The sequence below is a fragment of the Pavona decussata genome, unplaced genomic scaffold (assembly GCF_977016875.1).
Source record: "Pavona decussata unplaced genomic scaffold, jaPavDecu1.1 SCAFFOLD_81, whole genome shotgun sequence".
NCBI lineage: Eukaryota > Metazoa > Cnidaria > Anthozoa > Scleractinia > Agariciidae > Pavona > Pavona decussata.
This window is the reverse complement of record NW_028145499.1, coordinates 285,001-307,530: the sequence shown is the minus strand read 5'-3', so window position 1 is coordinate 307,530 and position 22,530 is coordinate 285,001. Positions and strand designations below refer to the sequence as shown.

Here is a 22,530-nt window from a genome sequence, read left to right as displayed (position 1 = left end):
TGCACATACCGACCTGTTCTACCTAGTGACCAAGGTGGTTATTCCAGAAACGAAAAAGGAAGATTTTTGTGAACAAAGTGAGGTTGGCAGGAGATTGTTTGACTGTTTTGTAAAAGAACGAGTCCAGTGCGATAAAGTTAACCTTTGGTTGCCCTTAAAGAAGAGAAAACTCCTAACGTGGAAGACCAGTGCATTAAGATGGTAAAGGTGACTGCAGCAGACAAGATTGTGGAGCTTCAAGAGGATAGGTCCCTTTTTACGTGTATGATGATGGTGTGCAAGACCTGGCCAGAAATAGATATAAAGGAGACTGTAGGCCAATACGAATTTTCGATAGTCCCGCGATCATTGTTTGCTGTTCTTGGTACGATGCTTCACTATTCATCCAAGAGTAATCTAATGAACATTCTAGAGAAGCTGAACGACAACAGGAGAGTAGCTAGTCCAAATGAAGATCAAGTGCAAGTCGCAATTGTAGATGGGATGGCAGAAGTTCAGTCACTTGACAAGCCAGAGTGGATCAAAAATTGCACACAGCTGGCTTAACAATTCAGCAAATGTGTTTTGCAGACATACACTGGAAGAAATGAAGTGCGTTTAATTGTTGACAGATATGATTTACCCTTTTTCACTCAAAGCAGCCACCAGGGGAGGCCAAGCTCCAGTCTTTTACCACATCACCGACACAACGCACATTGCCAAAGTTCCAATGAAACGATTCTGTCACACAGGAAGGCCAAGATGGACCTCACCATCTATTTGGGCCAAAAGTTTAAAGAGTATGCTGATCGTAGTGGAAGGCAACTGGTGGTAGCATGGGGAAGTGAACGTCAAGCGACACACAAGGACAAGGGACATTTACGGAGCAACCAAGAGGAAGCCGACACAAAGATGATCTTGCATGCCCTCAATGCTACGGCTTATGGTGCAACCCAACAACAGATTCACTCTCCTGATACAGATGTCTTCGTCCTTGCTCTTACGCGTTATCCAAAATTGTGCAAGAACCCGCTGTTTGTCACGGGAAGAGGGCAACACCATCGGATTATTGAGCTGAAACCGATTGTTCAAACTCTTTGGCCAGAGAAGATAGCAGCACTGCCAGCATTCCATGCCCTAAGTGGGGCCAACAACACAGAGAGTTTTTTCTAGAAAGGGAAAGCTTCTCTGCTGGAAGGTATTCGCAGAGGCAGATCTATCCATCATCACTACCCTTGCAGAACTTGGGCAAGCTGCTCATCCGAATGAAGAAATTTGAAGTTTGTCTGTCTTCTATATCAACCGATAACAACAATAACGACTGCTAAAGAGCTAGGATAATTCGTTTTCAAGAAGAAACAAGCACAATCAGACAGGCTTCCACGACCACAGGCCGCATTGCACCAGACAATCCTGAGAGCGCATTACCAGTTGATGATCTGGAACAGCGACAGAATAACAAACCCAGCGCTACCATCACCGCAGCAGTATGGATGGTTAATGGACCAAGATGACTGGTTACCCGTCATGACAAACCTGCCACCAGCCCCTGAAGCGATACTTCAACTTGTAAAGAATGGATGCTCCAAAGAAAGGTGTTCCATTAACCGCTGTCAGTGCCGCAAGGCTGGTTTAAACTGCACAGACCTCTGCACCTGCTCGGACAATGGGAAGACCTGTGATAACGATGTTTAGGAGAAAAATCTTCTCTGTTTAGATGAAGAGGACATTTCAGATAATGTCGACTAGTTTATAGTCCAAATGAACATTGTAAATCATTGTATACACACGAGTGAACCACACAGACAACCAGTAACAGTTACTGATAGCCATGCTAAGATATTTTGTTAGGAAGGCTATGGTAAATTTCGATAAACCAGTAAACTCCTGTGGAAAGTGATTCTAATATGGGAAAGAAAGTTTATCTGATCTACTGTAATGTTTTGGCTACATTGTATCACTGCTATGAAGAGTGACAAGATGTCAGAGTATTAATATTTTTGATTAAACTGGTTGCCTGGCTAATGTTTGTCATATTTCTATCTTTAAACAATTCAAAAATATTTTCGTTAAAACATTGTCATTTTGGTAAAATTACTAAGGTTTCATTTATAACAATGTGATTTTTGTGTCAGCCTCGTTTTCATGCAAGCATGGTCACGTGATAACCCTTACCATATAAACATGTTTGGTTACACGGATGACATCCATCTGCCATACTTTCTTCAATCTCTGTCTTTGTCAGGAGACGTAAAAGGGTTTTCTAGTGCAGCTTTTTCGTGAACCTCGTTTTCGTGCTAGCTTGGTCACGTGACCCTAATAACCTCTTAAAAGCGTGTTCTAGTGTTTGAAACGTTAATTTGTACAATTGTGGCGATTTTGGATCAATTTTATGCAAATAATGGATAGCTATAGATAATTATATGTTTGAGCCTCGTTTCCATGTTGGGATATACATGTCACATTTTCGACCGCCCATAAAACCCATCTGAGCAAGTTCCAAAGTTGCCACCAAAACTTTTCATGTAATTTAGGGTCCCCTTAACACATTCAGAATAGTGGCTTGCTTTCTTCACGAAATTCCCACGGCATTACACATGCTCCTGGACTAGTAACTCAGTGGTACTAAGAGAAGACATGAAAAAGACCACTTTCATAAATCCGTTGTCTTTTCCACTCAGATAAAATAAATTACTCAAATGCTCGATCGTTAGAGAGTAGTTTTTCTTTCACCTTGACTTACCTTCTTGTCCGTCTTATCTCTTTCAGCTCTTCGTGGTCGATGAATGTAATAAATTCATAAATCACAGGAAATGAGCGATTTTATTGGTTCTTCCATGAAAATTTCAAATGGCCTTTAAACTGATCACGAAGTTGTCACATGTTTTACAATCGAGGTAAACTACTTGGGCTTTCTGGGTACTGAAGAGCGGCTGCCTGTAAGAATCGAGAACTACATTTCAGCGACAAGTTGGTCGATTTCTGATATTTCGTCTGAAGATAGCCATGGATTAACTATTTTCGAAAATCATATTTTAAAGTTCCAAGGTATTTTATTTTTAGAGAGAACCACAAGAGTTTGAATGCAGCCTAAAATTTATTAACCTCGCTAGGCGAGGAATAAACCATAAAAAAACTGCCGTCGATTTTTTTATCGTTTTGGTTGGGAAAGCGCGAGCGTTACATCTGACGCCATTGTACTCTTATACACAATAGCTACGCCAAAGCAGCACGCGACGAATTTTGGTAGTTATTGTAAAATTAACAAATCGAAGGCAGTTTTCTATAAAGTATACTCTTAATTCTGGCTCTCCGAGCGACGCAAGCACAACCGCTAGCGCAAGCATAACTGAGAAAACGGCCTCGACGCAAGCATACGCAAAAGCGTAGCACAAGCACAAAGATCAAACTTTTTCCTTTCTCGTGTGCTTGTGCTTCCGTCTTGTTAGATTTCACTTGACATAAGGCTCTTTTGCTTGTACTTGCGTTGCTAGTGACAACCAGGGCCGGCTTGTTCGAAAGCCGATTAACGCTAATCCACGATTAAAAGTTAATCGAGGCTTTCATCGTCGTTCATTAAAATGGGTTTAAAGGCTAATTTCATGCTAAAGGTAAAGAAAAGTTTAAGTCACAAACTGAAGGCCGAGAATCTTTTGGAAGAACCTTTGTTGATAAAGCAATTAAACTTGAGTCAAAGTTCGAGTTTATCCAGGATTAGCTTAATCGGGCTGTGAACAACTGTGCCCAGGCTTTATAGACCATAAAATGACATCACAAAATGTTCAAAACGAAAGTGGAATCACGAACCGCAGGCGGGTGGTTACCGAAGCACTCTCAAGTTAAGAGCGGTCGAGGGACCAAAATGCATGAGCATCAAGCTATATGGTTAGGCTTCGGCAGATTAAGGAGGCTTGTAATACTTTTTTGCGACACTCTTGGTTCGTTTTCTGCCTTTGTGGGGGGTTATGAAGTAAGGATAAAGTTTCTTGTAAATGTTGGAGGATTAGTTTTGGCGGGAGAGCAAGTATATAATTTTGTTAATTGGTTTCCATTCTTCTCATTAAAGTGTCTACTCTAACTTCGTTCAATTGTTGCATCAACTGTTTGTTAAATAAATTGAACTGGCCGTAAAAACTTTCTGAGTCCCAATATATGACCTACTGATCTTTTAGCAAACATGGAAACAAGTGTATACGCCGCCGATAGTTTAAGGATGTAAACAATTTACACGATTTGAGAAATGAGAAGAAGGATTGAATGACAATTCAATGATGATTGAATGACGGTAAATAAATTACCAAACCCTTTTATTAAGTCTTCTTGTAACTGTTACATTTGCTCAGGAAAACCATTAACATAACACATCACCTAAGTAAGGAACGTGTCGTTACGTTTACATAACTGGATTGATTTTAGATTTCAACCGATTTAGTAAGAACCCTCCATGTATATGTGAAAAAAAAAAAAGCAAGAAGTAAAACTGCCGACACTGACAAGCCAAATAATGTTGTGTTCTAAACTGCGTGCAACTAAACCAACACAAACTGAACTGAAAGCACGCTGAGTTTTAATTAAGCATTAACAGGTTTGATTTTCATCTCAGCTCGTTTAACGGAGTAGTATTGACCCTTCCAGCTCTTCCAATTTACACCGTCAGCAAAAGAAGAGTGTTGGCCCTTAAGATATTGGCCGTTCAGGTTGGACCTGTGACAGGCATTGTACCACCAGGCTCCCGTGAACTGCGTGGCACAATTCTTAGGATACATGTCGTTGTCTCGATCTTTGGTGCTGAACGCCATGCCACTTTGATAAGAAAGTGAGTCACCAGCAGTTCCTTAAAAAAAACACACCAGAAAAGAAAAAAAAGTATGGCTTTAAAAATGTCGCAGTATATAAGTGGTCTTTAAATCTTTCATCAGCAATTCAATATACCGGATATTTTACAGTCGAACCAGGTCAAGCGTACCCCCCTAGATTCCATTAATTAATCTATTATTTGAAAATTGAACCCGTTAGTCGTTTCAAGTATTCAAATCAAAATTAGATTTCTGATTGGATTATACGAACCAGGGTACAAATAATGCATGAAACTAGAAAACCAGAAAGCCCGCGGGAAAAACCCCTCTCAATATATTCAGAGCGGCAATTCTTGATTTACATAACTGTGGATTTTCCAAAAAACAGATATCTCGTGATTTACAGCAGTCAACGCGTACTGTCAGAAAGAAAATTCGCCATTTTAAACCGGGCACGGTGGGTCCTGTCGCGTAAATTTAAACTCACTAATGATCACTAAATGAACATTTTACGTTTGTACACTTGCGTTTTTTCCGTTAGTTATTCAAAAACAAAAATGAAAAAGGACTGGAAGCGTTTTATTATAACAAACGGTTCTCTTTTTGAGGTATATGCAAATTAATTTAGCGAAAAGTATGCGAACATGTTCATTTCAGTTGACCTTCGACAATTGCAGCACATGTATTGCGCTATTCGTCGACGTATAATGGACAGTCTGGTGAAATAATAATATATACCAAACTTTTTCATGCTACAAGGTAGGTAATGCTATACATGAAAGATAAATGGAATTTTTCAGCCCGACTCATTTGCAAGCGCTTGACTTTGTGCTCTTGCCATGACCAAATTTGCATAACGAATTATATGAATGTGTCAACAACATGCAGGAACAGTTTGAACGAACGAGCTGTTTCAAATGTACTGTAGTTTGAATTTTACAGGCTATTGCTTTTACTGTTAGCGCGGATCTATGTTCTGCGAATTTTAATTTGATCATTGATCCGCGTTAACAATGAATAAATGAATGCATTCTTTGAAACGACTAATGGGTTCAATTTTCAAATAATCGATCCATTAATAGAGTCTAGGGGGGTACGCTTGACCTGGTTCGACTGTAAATATTTTACATTAATTTATTTATCCTACACTCCAAGTTATGGGTATTGTCATGATATTCAGCGGTATTATAACTTTTTATTTTTGCCTAGTAACACTCGGTACATGCGCAGTGTCGTATTACAACACAGGCGGCCCAAACTCAAGCTGTGGGTTGTGGTGATCATATTGCGTAAAAGCGGTCACGGCGAAATTTAAGAGTTTGTATGCGAATATTTACGATCGGGTTTAGGAGGTAAAAATTCCGAAAATTTCTCAATAAAAATGACATACCTTGTTTATGCGGTGTACTGTTTGTTGTTTCTCTGTCTCCTTTTGCTGATTTGAGGTCATTTTAGCGAGTTATGGTTTCCTGGGTTTCACACTCCTTCTCTGGGTTTCACACTCCTAAGAGAAGGAGTGTGAAACCCAGGAAACCATAACTCGCTAAAATGACCTCAAATCAGCAAAAGGAGACAGAGAAACAACAAACAGTACACCGCATAAACAAGGTATGTCATTTTTATTGAGAAATTTTCGGAATTTTTACCTCCTAAACCCGATCGTAAATATTCGCATACAAACTCTTAAATTTCGCCGTGACCGCTTTTACGCAATATGATCACCACAACTCACAGCTTGAGCTTGGGCCGCCTGTGATTACAAGAGAACCTTTTGCTTTAGCCTAATGGCGGACTTTGCAAGCTTTTGTTGTGTTTATTAAATAAACCTTTGTGATATTTCAGACAGCTAGGTATGAATCCAATTCAAGCCTGAAGTTTCCCAGACTTTCCTTTTGCAACTACAAACATTGCGTACATAACTGGGAATTGGGCTACCATGTCTTTCATTCGCAGTAGAATATATTATATTTCATATGCTTATTCTTTTTTTTTTGTTGAATTTGCTACACAAAGAGCTTATTCCGAATTGAGAAAAAAAAGTAACAATCAATGTATCAAAGAGTCAGATTTACTTAATCCGTAAAATAAAATGAATAACAGACAGTTAGTGTTAATTAAAAAAAATGCAGAGAGGTAACAAGAATACTGTCTATGATCACTTTTTCATGCACGGAACGTTGCTATCTTTAATTCTTGTATCTGTTAAGAGTTTGAATTTTTCCCCAATATTCTAAATTAATGAACGTTCTCATTAATAAGTATAGTTACACATTTTTTAAACAAAACTTACAAATAACGCTGTTTGAATATAGCTTTCTATCTGATCATCCAATTATTACAGTATACTTACCAGAGTATAAACCAAGACTAGTCAGCTTGTACTTGCTTTCCTCATCATCAACACCAAAAGAATTGTACTCAGCATATGCAGAATTGTTGCTGAAGTCCTCAAGATCCACTCGAAGCTTGCTTGGGTTTTTTGTCAGGCGATGAATCTTGTCCAATCCGAGCCAAAATTCCCCATTGAGATTCCCAAAGCCTTGTTTGTAGTCATCCCAGTCGAGGTAGAAATCAACCGAGCCGTCCAATCTCTTTTGAATCACTGTCCATCCCCCACCGGCTGTTGTTTGGTCACAGTAAACATCAAAGGCACCGCCATTGTCGGGTTTGATCGTGTAAACACCGCTGGTTCGTTTACCAGCTTTGTAGAGTTCAGAGCAGCTCTTGTAAACTAAAAATACAATATAAATACACGTATTTGTTAGTGCATATTACAATAATAAAGGATATTGTTGGTTAGTTTTGTTTCCGTTTCAACATAAACGTGGTAAATAAATAATGTCAGGTGCAGTAGGCAACATTAACGTATTTAACTGTAAACCGAGCTTGCCTCCGTCTATAAAATTTCTTTAAAAACACACACACACACAGACACACACACACATGGCAAACGTCGGTAAGTAGTCAACTTAGAGCCAAAGTTTTAGATACCTTTAACACAGTTGATTTCCTCTCTCAGCTCCCTGAGTTCGTTCTTTACTTCCTGAAGTAGTGCCTGGACGGCCTCGTTCACTCCCTCACACTTTTTGGGAGTTTCGGGAGCACCAAGTGTGGATAACACAAGCACAACATAAACTAGGCTCCAGACGCCACGCAAGCTAGCCATGATCAGCCTTTAATCACCAGGCAAATGGTCTTGCTGCAAATGAATAATCAGGCAGGAATGAATTAGCTTCGCCAGCTTATTTCCGCGGTGTTCACATACGTTTTTGAAAACAGATTAAACTGGGGCTTATGTGTTGATGATTTTGAACGATGAAAGAATAGCAGTAGCGGAAACGAATCTTATCTCATGGCAAAATGTGTATTCTTTTATACTTTGAAAATACTGATTTGACATGATATTTGTTTAAAGCAAATTCATCTAAAAGCTGTTTAACTGAACTGTTTGATACAACCAATATAGCCACTTCACCTCCACTTCGAAAAGGAAGATTGACAAATACAACAATCCAAGCGCGCCTTTATTGTATATCCCCGTGATTACCAGTTTCTGACGAAAAGCTAGCACTCTCACAAAAAAAAAATGTTCGAACAATCGTCATGAGGGCTTATATAGATATCAGAGTAATTTAAAGAGCATATGAAGTAAAACAAATAACTTAAGCTTAGTTGAAACGCCTTTCAAAAAGAACAAGAATATATTTACTTCTTTTGAATATCTTCTCTCGTTCCAGAGATATTCAAGTTTTGGTTCAAAATTCCTACTTTAAACGAACGAAGTGTCCATATTTGCCTAAGTCTCCTCACCATCTCATTGGGAGAAAACAATGTCTGATAATGAGGGTGGAAGACCTTGGTCCGAGCACAAATTGATTGAAAGTCGACTCTTGTCAAAGACATTACTTCTCTCTAGTCCTGGCTGAAGCGTCAACGGTTGATCTGGCTGTGTTTTGGGAATTATGTGAAGTTCCAAAGTCGCTAATGCCATATTTGAAAAATATCTGAGCATTCATTGAATTTAAGAGGCATGTGAGTTCAGAAGGTGTAATACAAAATCCGAATTTTCCCAGGTGATTAATGTCTTTCAAAACAGATCGATATGCATCGAAATGAACCATATATATTTCTCCTGAATTCAACATTCTTGAAATTTGTGCTGTTTTCTTTTCATTTACGCAAGAATTAATATTATTTTCACGATGGTTGCCCTTTTTCGGTAAAATCTAACAAGCGGTTTTAATTCGCCCAATACAGGTATTTAAATCTTTTGGACTGAGGATTTTGTCTCTAAATTTGTATTATGTTGAAATGGTAGAAAGAACGCCTCTGTAATTTTATACCCGTTTAACAGCCAATCACCCGAAACGAGAACTAAACGAGAATGTTCATATTGGCTTTTTCTCCTCATGCATGTCTATAAATATTACCACTCAAGGCGCATTGGTATTCTTGAAAGAGGAGCATTTTTCTGTAGAAGATCGAATATGCGTGCGATACATGCGTCTCACAATTCACGTCACGAATTATGAGATCAAAACCAATTCACAAACACTTGATATCTGGAGCCCATGAATATTTCAAAACATTACATATTGGGCCCTAAAACTAATTAGACTGACTGAAGACAGCCATTCAATGTCTTTCGATCCCAGATTTCTTTCCTATTCTGCTCTGAAAAAATATATTCCTTCCGGTCAATTAGCCTACGGAATATGTGAAACAAATTTGCATACCATTTCGATATAGCAGGTAAAAGTAGTGCAAATCAAACGTTACAGCTCCTTTATCTTCTTAAATGAAGCAGTCGATCAGTAAAATGGATAAAAACGTGTGACTTTGTTCCTGCCGTGTTGTTTTGAGTGATCGTTTTTATCAGCGACGGCTCAAATCAATAAGCCAGTGTTACAAGTTTCTTTCAAATCCTTAGAAGATAGGAATTGGTACCCCCGTGAGAAAAAATCCAATATCATGAAATCTGAAATTAGAAAACGAATAGGCAAAATACGGCCCTCCCCGGCTCGCGCTAGTAATAAGTTAGTTTTTATGTTTTCGTGGCCATCACCAGACACACCAAAGCAGGCAAGATTCCTATCTTCTCTTGAATTGAAAGAAACTGGTAGGAAAAGCGAGTAAACCCGAACGGTTTAGGAAAGCAAACTTCTCAGCTGACAAACCCCATGCACAGAAGCTAACGGAAAACTAGCTGGGAACAAAAACTGTTTTGAAAGGGCAATTGGTAAGATAACTGGCAATAATGAGAAAACAAGCTTTGATGATTAAAACCATCTAAAGAACGTGGACTTTAAAGAGCCCCGAGAGTGAGCAACTCGGTCAACAAAATTGTATTAAAACCTAAATAGCTAAGCTAAAACGTTAATACCTCAAAATTTAGAAAAAACTCACTTTGACGAAGGACAAAGTCTTGATCTGTAGTAACTGTTCCTTGATCTCGGGTTATTAATCTCCGTATCCTCTGCAGTCCTCTGCAATAAGATAACTCAAAGCAAAGATGCTATCCACTTTATGTCTCTCAGTATCCATGGCATCAGTCTTTACTTCGTTCTTTAGAATTTCTGTTTTAATTTTTTGTTTTCCCTTGACATTGAACATTGTTTGAGGACAGCCGCGCATTTTTTGGTACCTCGAATTTTGCTAAGCCACAAAGGAAGTTTCTGATGAATTCTCTGACCCTAATGAATTCAAATGAAAAAACGCCTGTTGTCTGAGCAGAACTTTCTTTAGCGCTTCTTTGCTTTTATCGTTTTCAGTTGCCATTGAAACACATTGCTTGAGGCCTAAACGTGCATTCTCTTGTAGCTCCATGTTTAGGTAGCAACGTATAAGGAAAAAATTTTTTTTCTGGCATATCTTTGCTATCGTCCGTAAAATTCAACAGAAACAATCGCCTTACTCAGTCTAAACGAACAAAACCAAACGCCAAACCTCACAAAGAAACGCTCAAGAAAGTTCTGCTCAGAGAACAGCACTTTTCATTTCCATTCCCTAAGGGAAAGAGAAAAGCACGTGCAATGTTCCAATTTTTAACTTAAGTCACAAGGAAAAAACATTCATTTTGATCTAAGTAATGTTCTTTTTTGTGGGAACCTTCGGCTCACTGCAACTCTGTTTTTTTTTAATTTGAACAATTCTCATCCTTGACATAAATGCGTGCTTCTATTCCTGCAAAACCATTGTTTTAAGAAGTCAAAACAAATAAAAAAGGCGCCAAACAAAACAAAGAAAGTGATACTACTCCGAAAACACCGACTTCTTATTTGCATTATATCTAAACACTACGGCAGCTTAGAAACATCATGTTGAAGGATCGATGGTGTAGAGACTTCCTTTTACCGGTTAGCCACAATGATTAACAAATGAATAGAAAGTTTTTATAGCTCTTGGTGGCATCCCAAAGCAGCTGCCACCTCATCCAATTGATATCCTAATATTTATTTTATCCAAATGGCTCGCCAGCGTAGATCTTTACTGAACAGGCAAGGCATAGCCGATTTTGATTAACTTATTCATACCAAGAGAGGATCCTCTCTTGTTCATAAAAATTCCATGTAACCTTGCGGTCTTGTCTTGTAGTTAGTTTTATGCGGTGATTCGACAACGTTAATTGAAATAGCTGTACAGTGTAATGAAGATGTATAAAGAATGAAATATTTAATAGAATCTTTCTTGAAGAATTAGGAAATGTAAAAATGTGTATGCCAGACATAGTAGACTGATCTATTACAAAACATGTCGTACACAAATGAAAGTGGAGACTTCAAATTTCATCTTTCCTTTTAAACGTTTTCTGTGGGCAGTTTTAAAACGAAAAATTTCAAGGCGTAGAGGAAGAATTATCGACAAAATCAAAACTCATAGTTTATAATCAACGATTATCGTAAATTAAACCGAATGCGATCGTTAAAATGTGTATGTATGAATGAAAAATATTATAGGGAAAACGTATAGGGAAAATACTTGTTTAATGTTAAACGCGTGCTTCGGTTTCTGGCATACCATTGATATCGTCCGTAAAATTCATTTGAATAAAGCGCCATACTCAGTCTGAACGAACAAAACCAAGCGCTAAACCTCACAAAGAAATGCTGAAGAAAGTTCTGCTCAGAGAACAGCACTTTCTCATTTCCATTCCCGAAGGGCCAGAGAAAAGCACGAGCATTGTTTCAATTTCTATTTTATCAGCCAATATGCAAGCTTTTGAGCTTAAAAGTAAGTCACAAGGAAAAAACATTTATTGTAATCGAAGAAATGTTCCTTTTTGTGAATTTGAACAATTTCTATCATTGCCATAGATGGGTGCTTCTATTCCTGCCAAACCATTGTTTTAAGAAGTCAAAACAAATAAAAAAGGCGCCAAACAAAACAAAGAAAGTGATACTACTCCGAGAACACCGACTTCTTATTTGTATTCTATCTAAGCACCACGGTAGCTTAAAAACATCATGTTGAAGGATCGATCGGGTGTAGAAGCTTCCTTTTACCGGTTAGCCACAATCATCAACAAATGAATGAAAACTTAGAATATTCTCTCTCTTCTATACGGGGGATGTAGCCGAAGAATTGAAATCCATGATGTCGGGAAGAAGCCAGTTCAAAAAATTGTGTAGAATAAACTCCAATATGGACGCAATAAAGATACGAGATGATCCGATTCAAGTCAAACCACAGGAAAGTAGAGTCGGTTTAAAGATTATTTGATACAGCAGACTCTGACACTGGAGGATATAAGAAAAGGGCAAATTCATAGAGTAAACGGTAACAATCAATCACCTTAATTGGATTCCCTTTTACTGTAAAGTATATATCGATCGATGTGCTCTGGTCTACAAAAGGATCATAAACGCATTTCGGAGAACAAATTCTGACGGACACTCAAGAAACACTAGATTGTGTCCCTTTCAAAGAAATACCATTAAAAGCCAAGCGCTCCAAAGGCTCCAAACAATTTTCAAAATTAAAACTTTTTTTAAAACAAATACAAAATTATTCAAGGAGCTCAATCTTGCTGAGAGGAACGGCTAAAAATCTAAGCGGCGTAGGATACGGAATCAAATGCTCGTGAGGCCCCTTCAATAAGCCTTTAAGGTTTATATTTTGAGTCCTTCGCCAACCAAACACACAAGCAATGTTCAATGTTTTATACCTTGCCATTATTTACTTCTGCATTCACGAGTTGCCTCACAGGAGGTTTTAATTTACATGTGGTTTAGTTTTGTTTTAAACTACTCTACTAGGGGAACAGAATTATAACTGATGAATGTTTTGTCGTGGTGACTGACTTAAGTTTGCATATTGGCTGCTAAAATAGAAATTGGAACAGTGGACGTGCTTTTCTCTGGTCCGAAGGGAATGGAAAGAGATAGTGCTGTTCTCTGAGCATAACTTTCTTTAGCGTTCTTTGTGAGGTTTAGCGCCCGGTTTTATTTGTTTAGACTGAGTGAGGCCCTTATTTCAGTAGAATTCTACGGACGATAGCAATGGTATGGTAGAACACAGAAGCACCTGGTTAACTTTAAACAAGTGTATTCCCTACCCATTTCAACGTTAACAAGGAGTTTCAAGAGAATTCGCCATTAGGCCTCAAGCAATGTTTAATGTCGAGAAAAAATAATAAAAACAAAGATCAAAACAAAGAAGCGCTGAAGCAAAGTTCTGCTCAGAGAAAACAGCATTTCAGTGCATTCCATTCAGGGTAAGAGAGTTCATCAGAAACTTCCTGTGTGGCTTAGCAAATTTGGAGTTACAGGAAAGTGCACGGCTGGCCTCAAGTAATGCTCAATGCCAAGCCGGAAAAACGAAAAATTAAAACAGAAATACCATAGAACACATCGCTAGAAATTCGGGACACTTGAGCTTGCGAATGTTATAGGCAGTAGCTTATAAAACCTTGAACGCAAAATGTATACGCTATTTGTATTAACGTAGTGTAGGATCAAAGTTTCAAGCCTAAAGACAAGGTCGAAAGGTAATATGGGTAGTTCTTGATATATTTTCCGAGGCGGTACAAGTAGGATGAAAGAAAACAATATAAACGTTTGTTTGCGTGTTTTAAAGCGAAAAACAGAGACTTGCAGTATACACAGACTGACAGCGGGGAGTAAGTAGCGACAACGTCGACATTAACGAAAACGTCACTTAAAAATATTACTCCATTTCATTTATTTTGTGCTACTACGCGATTATTTCAACCCCTCCAACTTGTACAAAAATTGTGAACTACCCGGGAACCAAATTGGCCGGGCGTGTCATGCGAGTTAATAAAGAGAATGAAAAATTCACCGTCGTATGTTCACGTTCTCCACAGAACCTTGAATTTGGTCATTTCACTTTGTTGTTTTGCAGAGGACGCAAGGAAATGTACGAAAATTTAAAACGCACGTGCAGGGCAATTGCCTGGTAGTTGCCGTTGCCATCGTCGTTGCTTTTAAAAGTTCTGTGATGTCTTTTCGGGGTGTTTAGGCACTTCTTCCATAATAAAAAATTCCACGTGTGGGTGCATGGCCCCACTATTTATCGGTCTTCCAATGGTGTTTGCTTTTACTTCTCCGAAATTTAAAACTTTTGAGACATGACGTTTTATAGCTCTTGTTGGCATCCTAAAGCACCTGCCACCTCATCCAATTGATATCCTAACATTTCTTTCATCCAAATGGCTCGCCAGCGTAGATCTTCACTAAACAGGCGAGGCATAGCTGATTTTGATTAATTTATGAATAAAAAAATTCCATATAACCTTGCGGTCTTGTCTTGTAGTTCTATTCTTTGATCCGACAACCTTAATTGAAATAGCTGTACAGTGTAATGAAAATGTACGAAGAATGAAATATTTAATAGAATATTTTTTTGAAGAATAAGGAAATGCAAAAATGTGTATGCCAGACATAGTAGGCTGATGTATTACAAGACACTTCGTACACAAATGAAAGTGGAGACTTCAAATTTCATCTTTCCTTTTTAACGTTTTCTGCGAGCAGTTTTAACACGAACCATTACAAGGCGTAGAGGGAGAATTATCGACAAAATCAAAACTCATAGTTTATAATCAACGATTATCGTAAAACCGAATGCGATCATTAAAATGTGTATGCAGGAATGAAAATTAAAAAGGGTAAACACTTGTTTAATGTCAACCGCGTGCTTCTGTTTCTGGCATACCTTTGCTATCGTCCGTAAAATTTAACTGAAACAAGCGCCATACTCAGTCTGAACGAACAAAACCAAGCGCTAAACCTCACAAAGAAACGCTCAAGAAAGCTCTGCTCAGAGAACAGCACTTTCTCATTTCCATTCCCAATGGCCAGAGAAAAGCACGTCGCTTTTCCAATTTCTATTTTACCAGCCAATATGCAAGCTTTTGAGCTTAAAAGTAAGTCACAAGGAAAAAACATTCATTGTAATGTAATTTTTTTTTTGTGGGAACCCTCGGCTCAACTCCTTTTTTTAATTTGAACAATTCCCATCCCTGACATAAATACGTGCTTCTATTTCTGCCAAACCATTGTTATAAGAAGTCAAAACAAATAAAAAAGGCGCCAAACAAGACAAAGAAAGTGATACTACTCCAAGAACACCGGCTTCTTATTTGCATTCTATTTAAGCACCACGGCAGCGTAGAAACATCATGTTGAAGGATCGATGGTGTAGAAGCTTCCTTTTACCGTTTAGCCACAATGATTAAAAAAATGAATGCAAACTTAGAATATTCTCTCTCTTCTATACGGAGGATGTAGCTGAAGAATTGAAATCAACGATGTCGGGAAGAAGCCAGTTCAAAAAATTGTACAGGATAAACTCCAATATGGACGCAATAAAGATGCGAGATGGTCCAATTCAAGTCAAACCACAGGAAAGCAGAGTCGGTTTAAAGATTATTTGATACGGCAGAGACACTGGAGGATTTAAGATAAGGGCAAATTCATAGAGTGAATTAGATTTTTTGTGAGGCAAATAAGTCAGACAAAAAAGTTCATGCATTTAAGATCGAAACGCCAACTGGCTCGATCTTTTTGACTTGATGAGAATTTTTACCTGTTGAGTGAAAACCATGGCTAAAATTAAAACGAAATGCCATTCATCTACATAAAATGTTTCTAGAACACTGACCAAGAGGAAAATATCACTGGGGAGAGCAACATGTGATTCCTTGGTGTTAGCGATTTTCGAACACACGGTGAGTTCTCTCTATAAATAAACGGGCCGCACGTACTACTCTTGAGGCCATTGTACTACTCGAACAGTAACAATAATCAATAACCTTTGGATTCTCTTTTACAATGAAGTGTATATCGATCGATGTGCTCTGGTCTACAAAAGAATCATAAACGCATCCCTGAGAACAAATTCTGCTGAGAACAAATTCTGACGCCCACTCAAGAAACACTACATATTGTATTGATTGTGCCCCCTTCACAGAAACACCTTTAAAAACTAACCACTCGAAAGGCTCCAAATAATTTTCAAAATTAAAAGTTTTTAGAAAAATACAAAACTATTCAAGGAGCTCAATTTTGCTGAGAGGAACGGCTAAAAATCTAAGCGGCGTAGGATGAGGAATCAAATGCCCGTGAAGCCCCTTCAGTAAGACTTTCAGGGGCGGATCCAGGGGAGGTGAAATGGGTGAATTTTCACCCCCCTTTTTTGAGCCCCCTTCCTTTTTTTTTTCCTTATCCGTCAAATATTGAAATAATATTTGATTTCTCTAATTGAGGTGGAGAATGTGCATTAGCGATGACTGGTTCTACCAATCAATTTATTCATTTTGAGCCTGTTGAAATGGGGTTGACAGACCTACACGACTCCCGCTGTGTGCCCATTGTGTTGATAAAAGCCTTTATAATTTTGCTTTAATAAGCATGTCTTTAAGCGATTTCCCTTTTCTATAATAGATAAAGGGAGGTTCCTTGTATATCTCTCTTAGTAGCGGCTGGTTTTGTATTAAATGCCATTCAGTGTCCATTAGAATATTTTTCAAACATGGCAGTGACGGTTGAAATTGTGTCACGAAGGGTAGAATTTTCTTGTGCACTTTCTGTTTTTGTGTAAGAGCGTTCTTCCTTTCTGCGAAGTTAACTTCGGAGAGGATTTTGTCCACCAGGTTACTAGGATAAGCACTCGATACCAGGCGTGTTTTAAGGTTTTTAATGTTTTCGTCAAACACTACTTTAGAAGCGTTTGTCATCAGAAGTGCCTGCTGGGTGGCAGCTGTTGTAGTTTGTGTACTGAAATGTTTTAGTAGGTTTGTAATGTGTGCGCACGTCGAGAATCGATTCTTTCTCGAATCTCTGTCCCTTATAGACTGTTGTATCCAAGAATGTTGTTTCTTATTGTGAGACTTCAGCGGTAAACTTCATGGTAGGGTGGTATGAATTTGCTTGCTCAATGAATTTTCTATTTCTTCTTTGTTTGTATCCCACAAGTAAAATACATCGTCAATGAATCTTCTCCACATTAGTGGTTTGTGAACGCTCTATAGATGCCATAAAGATGTTGGCAAAAGCTACTGCCATTTTAGTGCCCATGGCAGTTCCGTGTGTTTGGAAGGAGTTCTCCTTCAGTATAAGGCTGAGCATTTCTCTGAGGAAATTTGTAGCTATAGGAGGGTTATTGGCATGAAAGTTCTCGCATGCGTTGCATACTATAGTGATTCTTTCAGTCCTCCTGTGGGATATTCGTGTAAAGGCTAGTGACATCCATTGAGACTAGAAAAGCGTTTCTAGGCACCCTAGTGCTTTCAATAAACCTTATGAAATGTGTCGTATCTTTTAGAAACGAGTCCTGTATTTGTGCTATTGGCTGAAGTAGTTTGTCTACGAATGATGATAGGCGTTCTGTTGGGCCATCACACCCAGATATGATAGGTCTTGACTTCCGACTAATGTCGGTTTGTGAATTTTTGTGAGGGTATAAAACACTGGGCTTCGAGGCGGATTTGGTGTTAGGTTAAACCATTTAACCGTCATTTCGTCTATGCACCCTGCTTGATGAAGGGCATTAATGAGGTGTTTAACTCTCTGGGATGTGTCTCTAACCATTGGTTCGTCTAGTGGCTGACAGTTATTTCTATCATCCAATTGTTTCTGTCCGTCATTGATTTTGTTTTCTCCGTTCATAACGACGGTTGTTCTGCCTTTATCTGCTTTTTTGAGAACAATTTCTTTGTTGTTAACGTTAATAAGCTCCTTGAGAGCTCTTCGCTGCACAGACCTCAAACACCTCAACCAGGCTTTGGCTCTATAAAAAATTACATTATTACAAAAATTCACCCCCCATTTCAAAATCCTGGATCCGCGCCTGACTTTATGGTTTATATTTTGAGTCCTTGGCCAACCAAACACACAAGCAATGTTCAATGTTTTATACCTTGCCATTATTTACTTCTGCATTCACGAGTTGCCTCACAGGAGGTTTTAATTTACATGTGGTTTAGTTTGTTTTAAACTACTCTACTAGGGGAACAGAATTATAACTGATGAATGTTTTGTCGTTGTGACTGACTTAAGTTTGCATTTTGGGTGGTAGAATACAAATCAGTGGAACAGTGCACGTGCTTTTTTCTGGCCCTTAGGGAATGGAAATGAAAAAGTGTTGTTCTCTGAGCAGAACTTTCTTTAGCGTTTCTTTGTGAAGTTTAGCGCCCGGTTTTATTCGTTTAGACTAACTATGGCGCTTGGTTCAGTTGAATTTTACGGACGATAGGAATGGTATGATAGAACACAGAAGCACCCGGTTAACATTAAATAAAAGTTTTCCCTACCCGTTTCTACCCGCTGTCAAGTGCAATATTGACAATATTAATATATTTATTGTTACTTAATTGAAAAATCCTTAAAAATATTCAACAAAACGGGCCTACTTTTTAATTGAATATACAGCAAAAGATTTCGTTAGAAGAGGTATGAACGTGGAGCTACAAGAGAACGCACGCTTAGGCCTCAAGCAATATTCAATGTCGAGGAAAAATGATAAAAATCAAAACATGAAGCGCTGAAGGAAAGTTCTCTTCAGAGAACAGCATTTCAATGCATTCCATTCAGGGTAAGAGAGGTCATCAGAAACTTCCGTGTGTGGCTTAACAAATTTGGAGTTACAGGAAAGTGCACGGACGGCCTCAAGCAATGTTCAATGCCAAGCCGGAAAAACGAAAAATTAAAACAGAAATACCAAAGAACACATCGCTAGAAATTCGGAACATTTGAGCCCGTGAATGTTATATCCTGCGGTAGCTTTAGCCTTCAATCGAAGAAAGCGAACGCAAAATGTATAAAGAAAATGTATGACGAATGAAACATTTAATAGAATATTTCTTCAAGAATTAGGAAATGCAAAAATGTGTATGCCAGACATTGTAGACTGATCTATTACAAAACACGTCGTACACAAATGAAAGTGGAGACTTCGAATTTCATCTTTCCTTTTGAACGTTTTTTGCGAGCAGTTTTAAAACGAAAAATTACAAGGCGTAGAGGGAGAATTATCGACAAAATCAAAACTCATAGTTTATGATCGGGTATTATGGAAGGCTGTTTACAGCTGAAGTATAATCGTTGATTATACTTCGAAATACTTGCCTCAATTTAACAATGCAATGTCTCTTTATTTACTCATAAAATCTCAAATTTAATACAGTGACTTAAAAGTAAGCATAACACAACGGTAACTTCTAACGAACATCAGCCGCTGACCCGCCGCTGGCTCTCGTCTTTTTCATGAACGAAAACTAACTTGAAAGAAAGCAGAATAAAATATAACAGTGGCAGGGGGGGGGGGGGGGGGAGGCAAGGGTGGGATTGCATTGTTTAATCTCGTTTCCTATGTCTCGTATAATGTAGATAATACAGCTGTAAACAGCCTTGCATAATGCCCGGTTATACTTCGAAATACTCGCCCCAATTTAACAATGCATGTTCAAAGCCGTACTTTTATTAAAGCTGGGTGGCACTCGATAAAACCGCTCTCCCTACAGAAGCGCAAATTGAGGCCTGTAATAGAACTTCGTGAAGGTGCTCTCTTGAGGCCAGTCAGCATATTGCAAAATTTCAGGGATAGAGAAACCCTGATTAGCCACCTCCGTAGCAACGGCTACCCGCATAGAGTGACCCTTAAAGATGAGTGTCAATGCCAGCCAGATTCATCAGCTCTTTCAACTACCTAGCTAATGTTGTAGGGGTAAATGGGCTGAGAGGGCGAATATGAGATAAGAAAAGCTTGGTAGGTTTTGAGGGGTCCTGTGGCCTCCATTGTAGTGTTTTAGCCTCATATTCTTGCAGACAATTACATACGCAGAGGAGCTCGTTTTCAGGGAAGCTAGCATGAAAACAAGATTTTGATTCCTGGCCTTGTCTGGCAGTCTGGAAGTTTAAACTGAGCTCCATCAGGATAAAAGTATCTGAAGCGTAGATCAGGTCTTATTACCTGGCTCCTTTGATAAAACAGTTAAGTTTGTTGATCTAACCGGGCTCGCGACATTATTTGAACACGACGTTTTATTCAAACGACAACGTCACACTCTAGTATCCAGATTGTCTCCAAGCTGAGATTGATTGTTTGTTAGCCCGCGCACTTAAAATTTAGTGAGACAGCGAAAGAATGTCATAGTTAGCGGTGTAGTTTAGTTCTCTTTTTAAAAACTATGCTGAAACCTTGTACTTAAATGCAATTTAAAAATAACTTTGATGTTTTAAGTCGAAAAAATTGATGACAAGAAGTCAATGACACTGAAAGCCTTAATATTATGGTAATAATGCTTTATTGTTTTAATTTCTTAATTCTATGTTAAATATGCTCCTATGTTTAGAACCATGAAAATGACTACAAGCGGACAATGCTAAGAAAAGTTTACGGGCCACGATATTTTCCCAGATCCATCTCTAGCTCTGTCAGGCAGCGACAAAATCATAAGATAGTGAAGGCTACAATGGGGTAACTCGTGCAATGTCCTTCTACAGCCATATCCAATATCCATATGGACAGAGGGCTGGCTGAACAGACCCAAGATAAAGAGAGTATTACTTTGGAGATCTTAGGTCACCCATGGTCCGCCATATGCTGGGACATTGGTCCGGTCATTTAGTGTCTATAAGTTCTTTGTGTGCCAGATCGGTGGAGAAAGATGAAGTCTCTCTCTATAGCATTGCAGCTTTAATATTAAAACATGAAGGGAAAAACTTCTGATGTTTTATAATAGCTTTTAAATTTTAAGATTAAGCCCATATAGAAAACTAATTTATTTGCAAAAAACAGTGTCACTAGTAGCACTAGTGAAGATAACTGAACCATACGGACATAAGGGAAGGAAAAGACAGACGAAAAGAGGAGTGAACATAAGGCCGAAACCACTAAGGCCATTGAAAGATTAACTGAATAATCAGACAAATACCCCATGGATGCCAGCCAAAATGAACAAACCACATGACTGAAAGCCAATCTAACCCCATAACCGAAAGATCAACATAAGAAGCCAATTGCAAGGTTGTAATTTGTTTCAAAATGGGCTATTAGTGTGTACCTTTTATTAAAGTTTTAATTTTCAGTCCTCTGTCCATATAGACATTGGATATGACCGCACGATCAAAAGAATAGCACCAAATGCCAATTTCACGGTTGTTTTTCGAATTGAGGGCTTCTTTGTAATGTTTTCATACAGCTTTTAAAGGGGCAGTATCATGGGAGATCGATGGGAGATATCATGATTTTTGGCCAAAATTCACTAAGTTTAAACTTTGAACACTGTTTTAATTAATTTCTCAATCGCCAATTTAAAGAAATATTAATTGTGATTCTAAGACGAAAGGTTGAACCAAAATATAGTACAACCGGCGATTTTAGTGCGTTACAACAGCGAAATTTGAAAACGTCCACCAGACGTTTTCAAATTTGAACCCCTCTCTATCTTGGTCATCTGCCGGCGAAAATATCCGTGGATAGTTTCTTTGCATTCTGATAGTCTTTTAATGGAATTTTGTCATTATACCTTGGCTGCTACCAACCGAATAGCGTCTTTCCAATTTTCAATGTGTTACTAAAAATAGCATGATACTGTCCCTTTAAATGGTTAAATTTTATTCTTTATAACATGTTTATGCCCATGGATAGCAAAAAGAACTGGGCAAGCGGAGGAACAACTGAACAAACCAGAAATGCAAACGAACGAACAAACGGAAGCCCGAGCGAACGAACATCCAAACGGAGTCACGAAACGCCAAGTCGGCCTTGGCAGTACGTTGCAGCTGACCTTTTTGAGTTAGAAGGAAAGAGCTACCTGGTGACGTCTGACTATTTCAGTGATATTTTCGAACTTGATCACCTCAGAAGCATATCGTCAGTGCATGTAATCAGGATATTCAGGCACGGTATTCCAGAACAGCTTGTCACCGACAACGCACCGCAGTTTGTGTCTCGGGATTTCCTGAAATTCTTAAAAGAGTGAAATTTTGATCATCGTACTAGCAGTACTCGTGACAGTCAGTCCAATGGAAAAGCAGAAAGTGCCGTGAAAAAGGCAATGAAGATCCTCGTGAAATGCAAGAAGGCTGATTTAGATGCGTCTCTTGCTCTACTAGACCATAGGAATACACCGCCTACGGGAATTCAGATCAGCCCAGCTCAGTCTGTCCTCTACCCATGTCTGCTGGTTTGCTAAGGCCGTCTGTTGCTGATGAAGATATGACCTGTACCAAGCTACGCCTACGCCAGCAACAGCAAGCTCGTTATTACAACAGAGGCGCCCGCGACCTAG

General features: G+C 38.7%; 3 protein-coding genes across 3 annotated transcripts in view; all 3 read right to left on the bottom strand.

Moving 5' to 3' along the window:
- LOC146476069 (ficolin-2-like) overlaps positions 1–10,609 on the bottom strand; it is a 60,581-nt gene extending 49,972 nt beyond the window's left edge. Inside the window, exon 1 of the mRNA XM_085115032.1 lies at positions 10,182–10,609. The gene's annotated coding sequence lies outside the window, so the exon portion shown is untranslated. The remainder of the gene's footprint in view (positions 1–10,181) is intronic.
- LOC146476058 (microfibril-associated glycoprotein 4-like) overlaps positions 4,270–22,530 on the bottom strand; it is a 207,812-nt gene continuing 189,551 nt past the window's right edge. The window contains exon 5 of the mRNA XM_085115027.1: positions 4,270–4,508. The gene's annotated coding sequence lies outside the window, so the exon portion shown is untranslated. The remainder of the gene's footprint in view (positions 4,509–22,530) is intronic.
- LOC146476063 (microfibril-associated glycoprotein 4-like) overlaps positions 4,270–22,530 on the bottom strand; it is a 125,893-nt gene continuing 107,632 nt past the window's right edge. Inside the window, exons 5-6 of the mRNA XM_085115048.1 lie at positions 7,126–7,506; positions 4,270–4,813 (exon numbers count right to left, since the gene is read on the bottom strand). Coding sequence (XP_084971174.1) covers positions 4,551–4,813; positions 7,126–7,506 — 644 coding nt within the window. The 3' untranslated portion in view covers positions 4,270–4,550. The remainder of the gene's footprint in view (positions 4,814–7,125; positions 7,507–22,530) is intronic.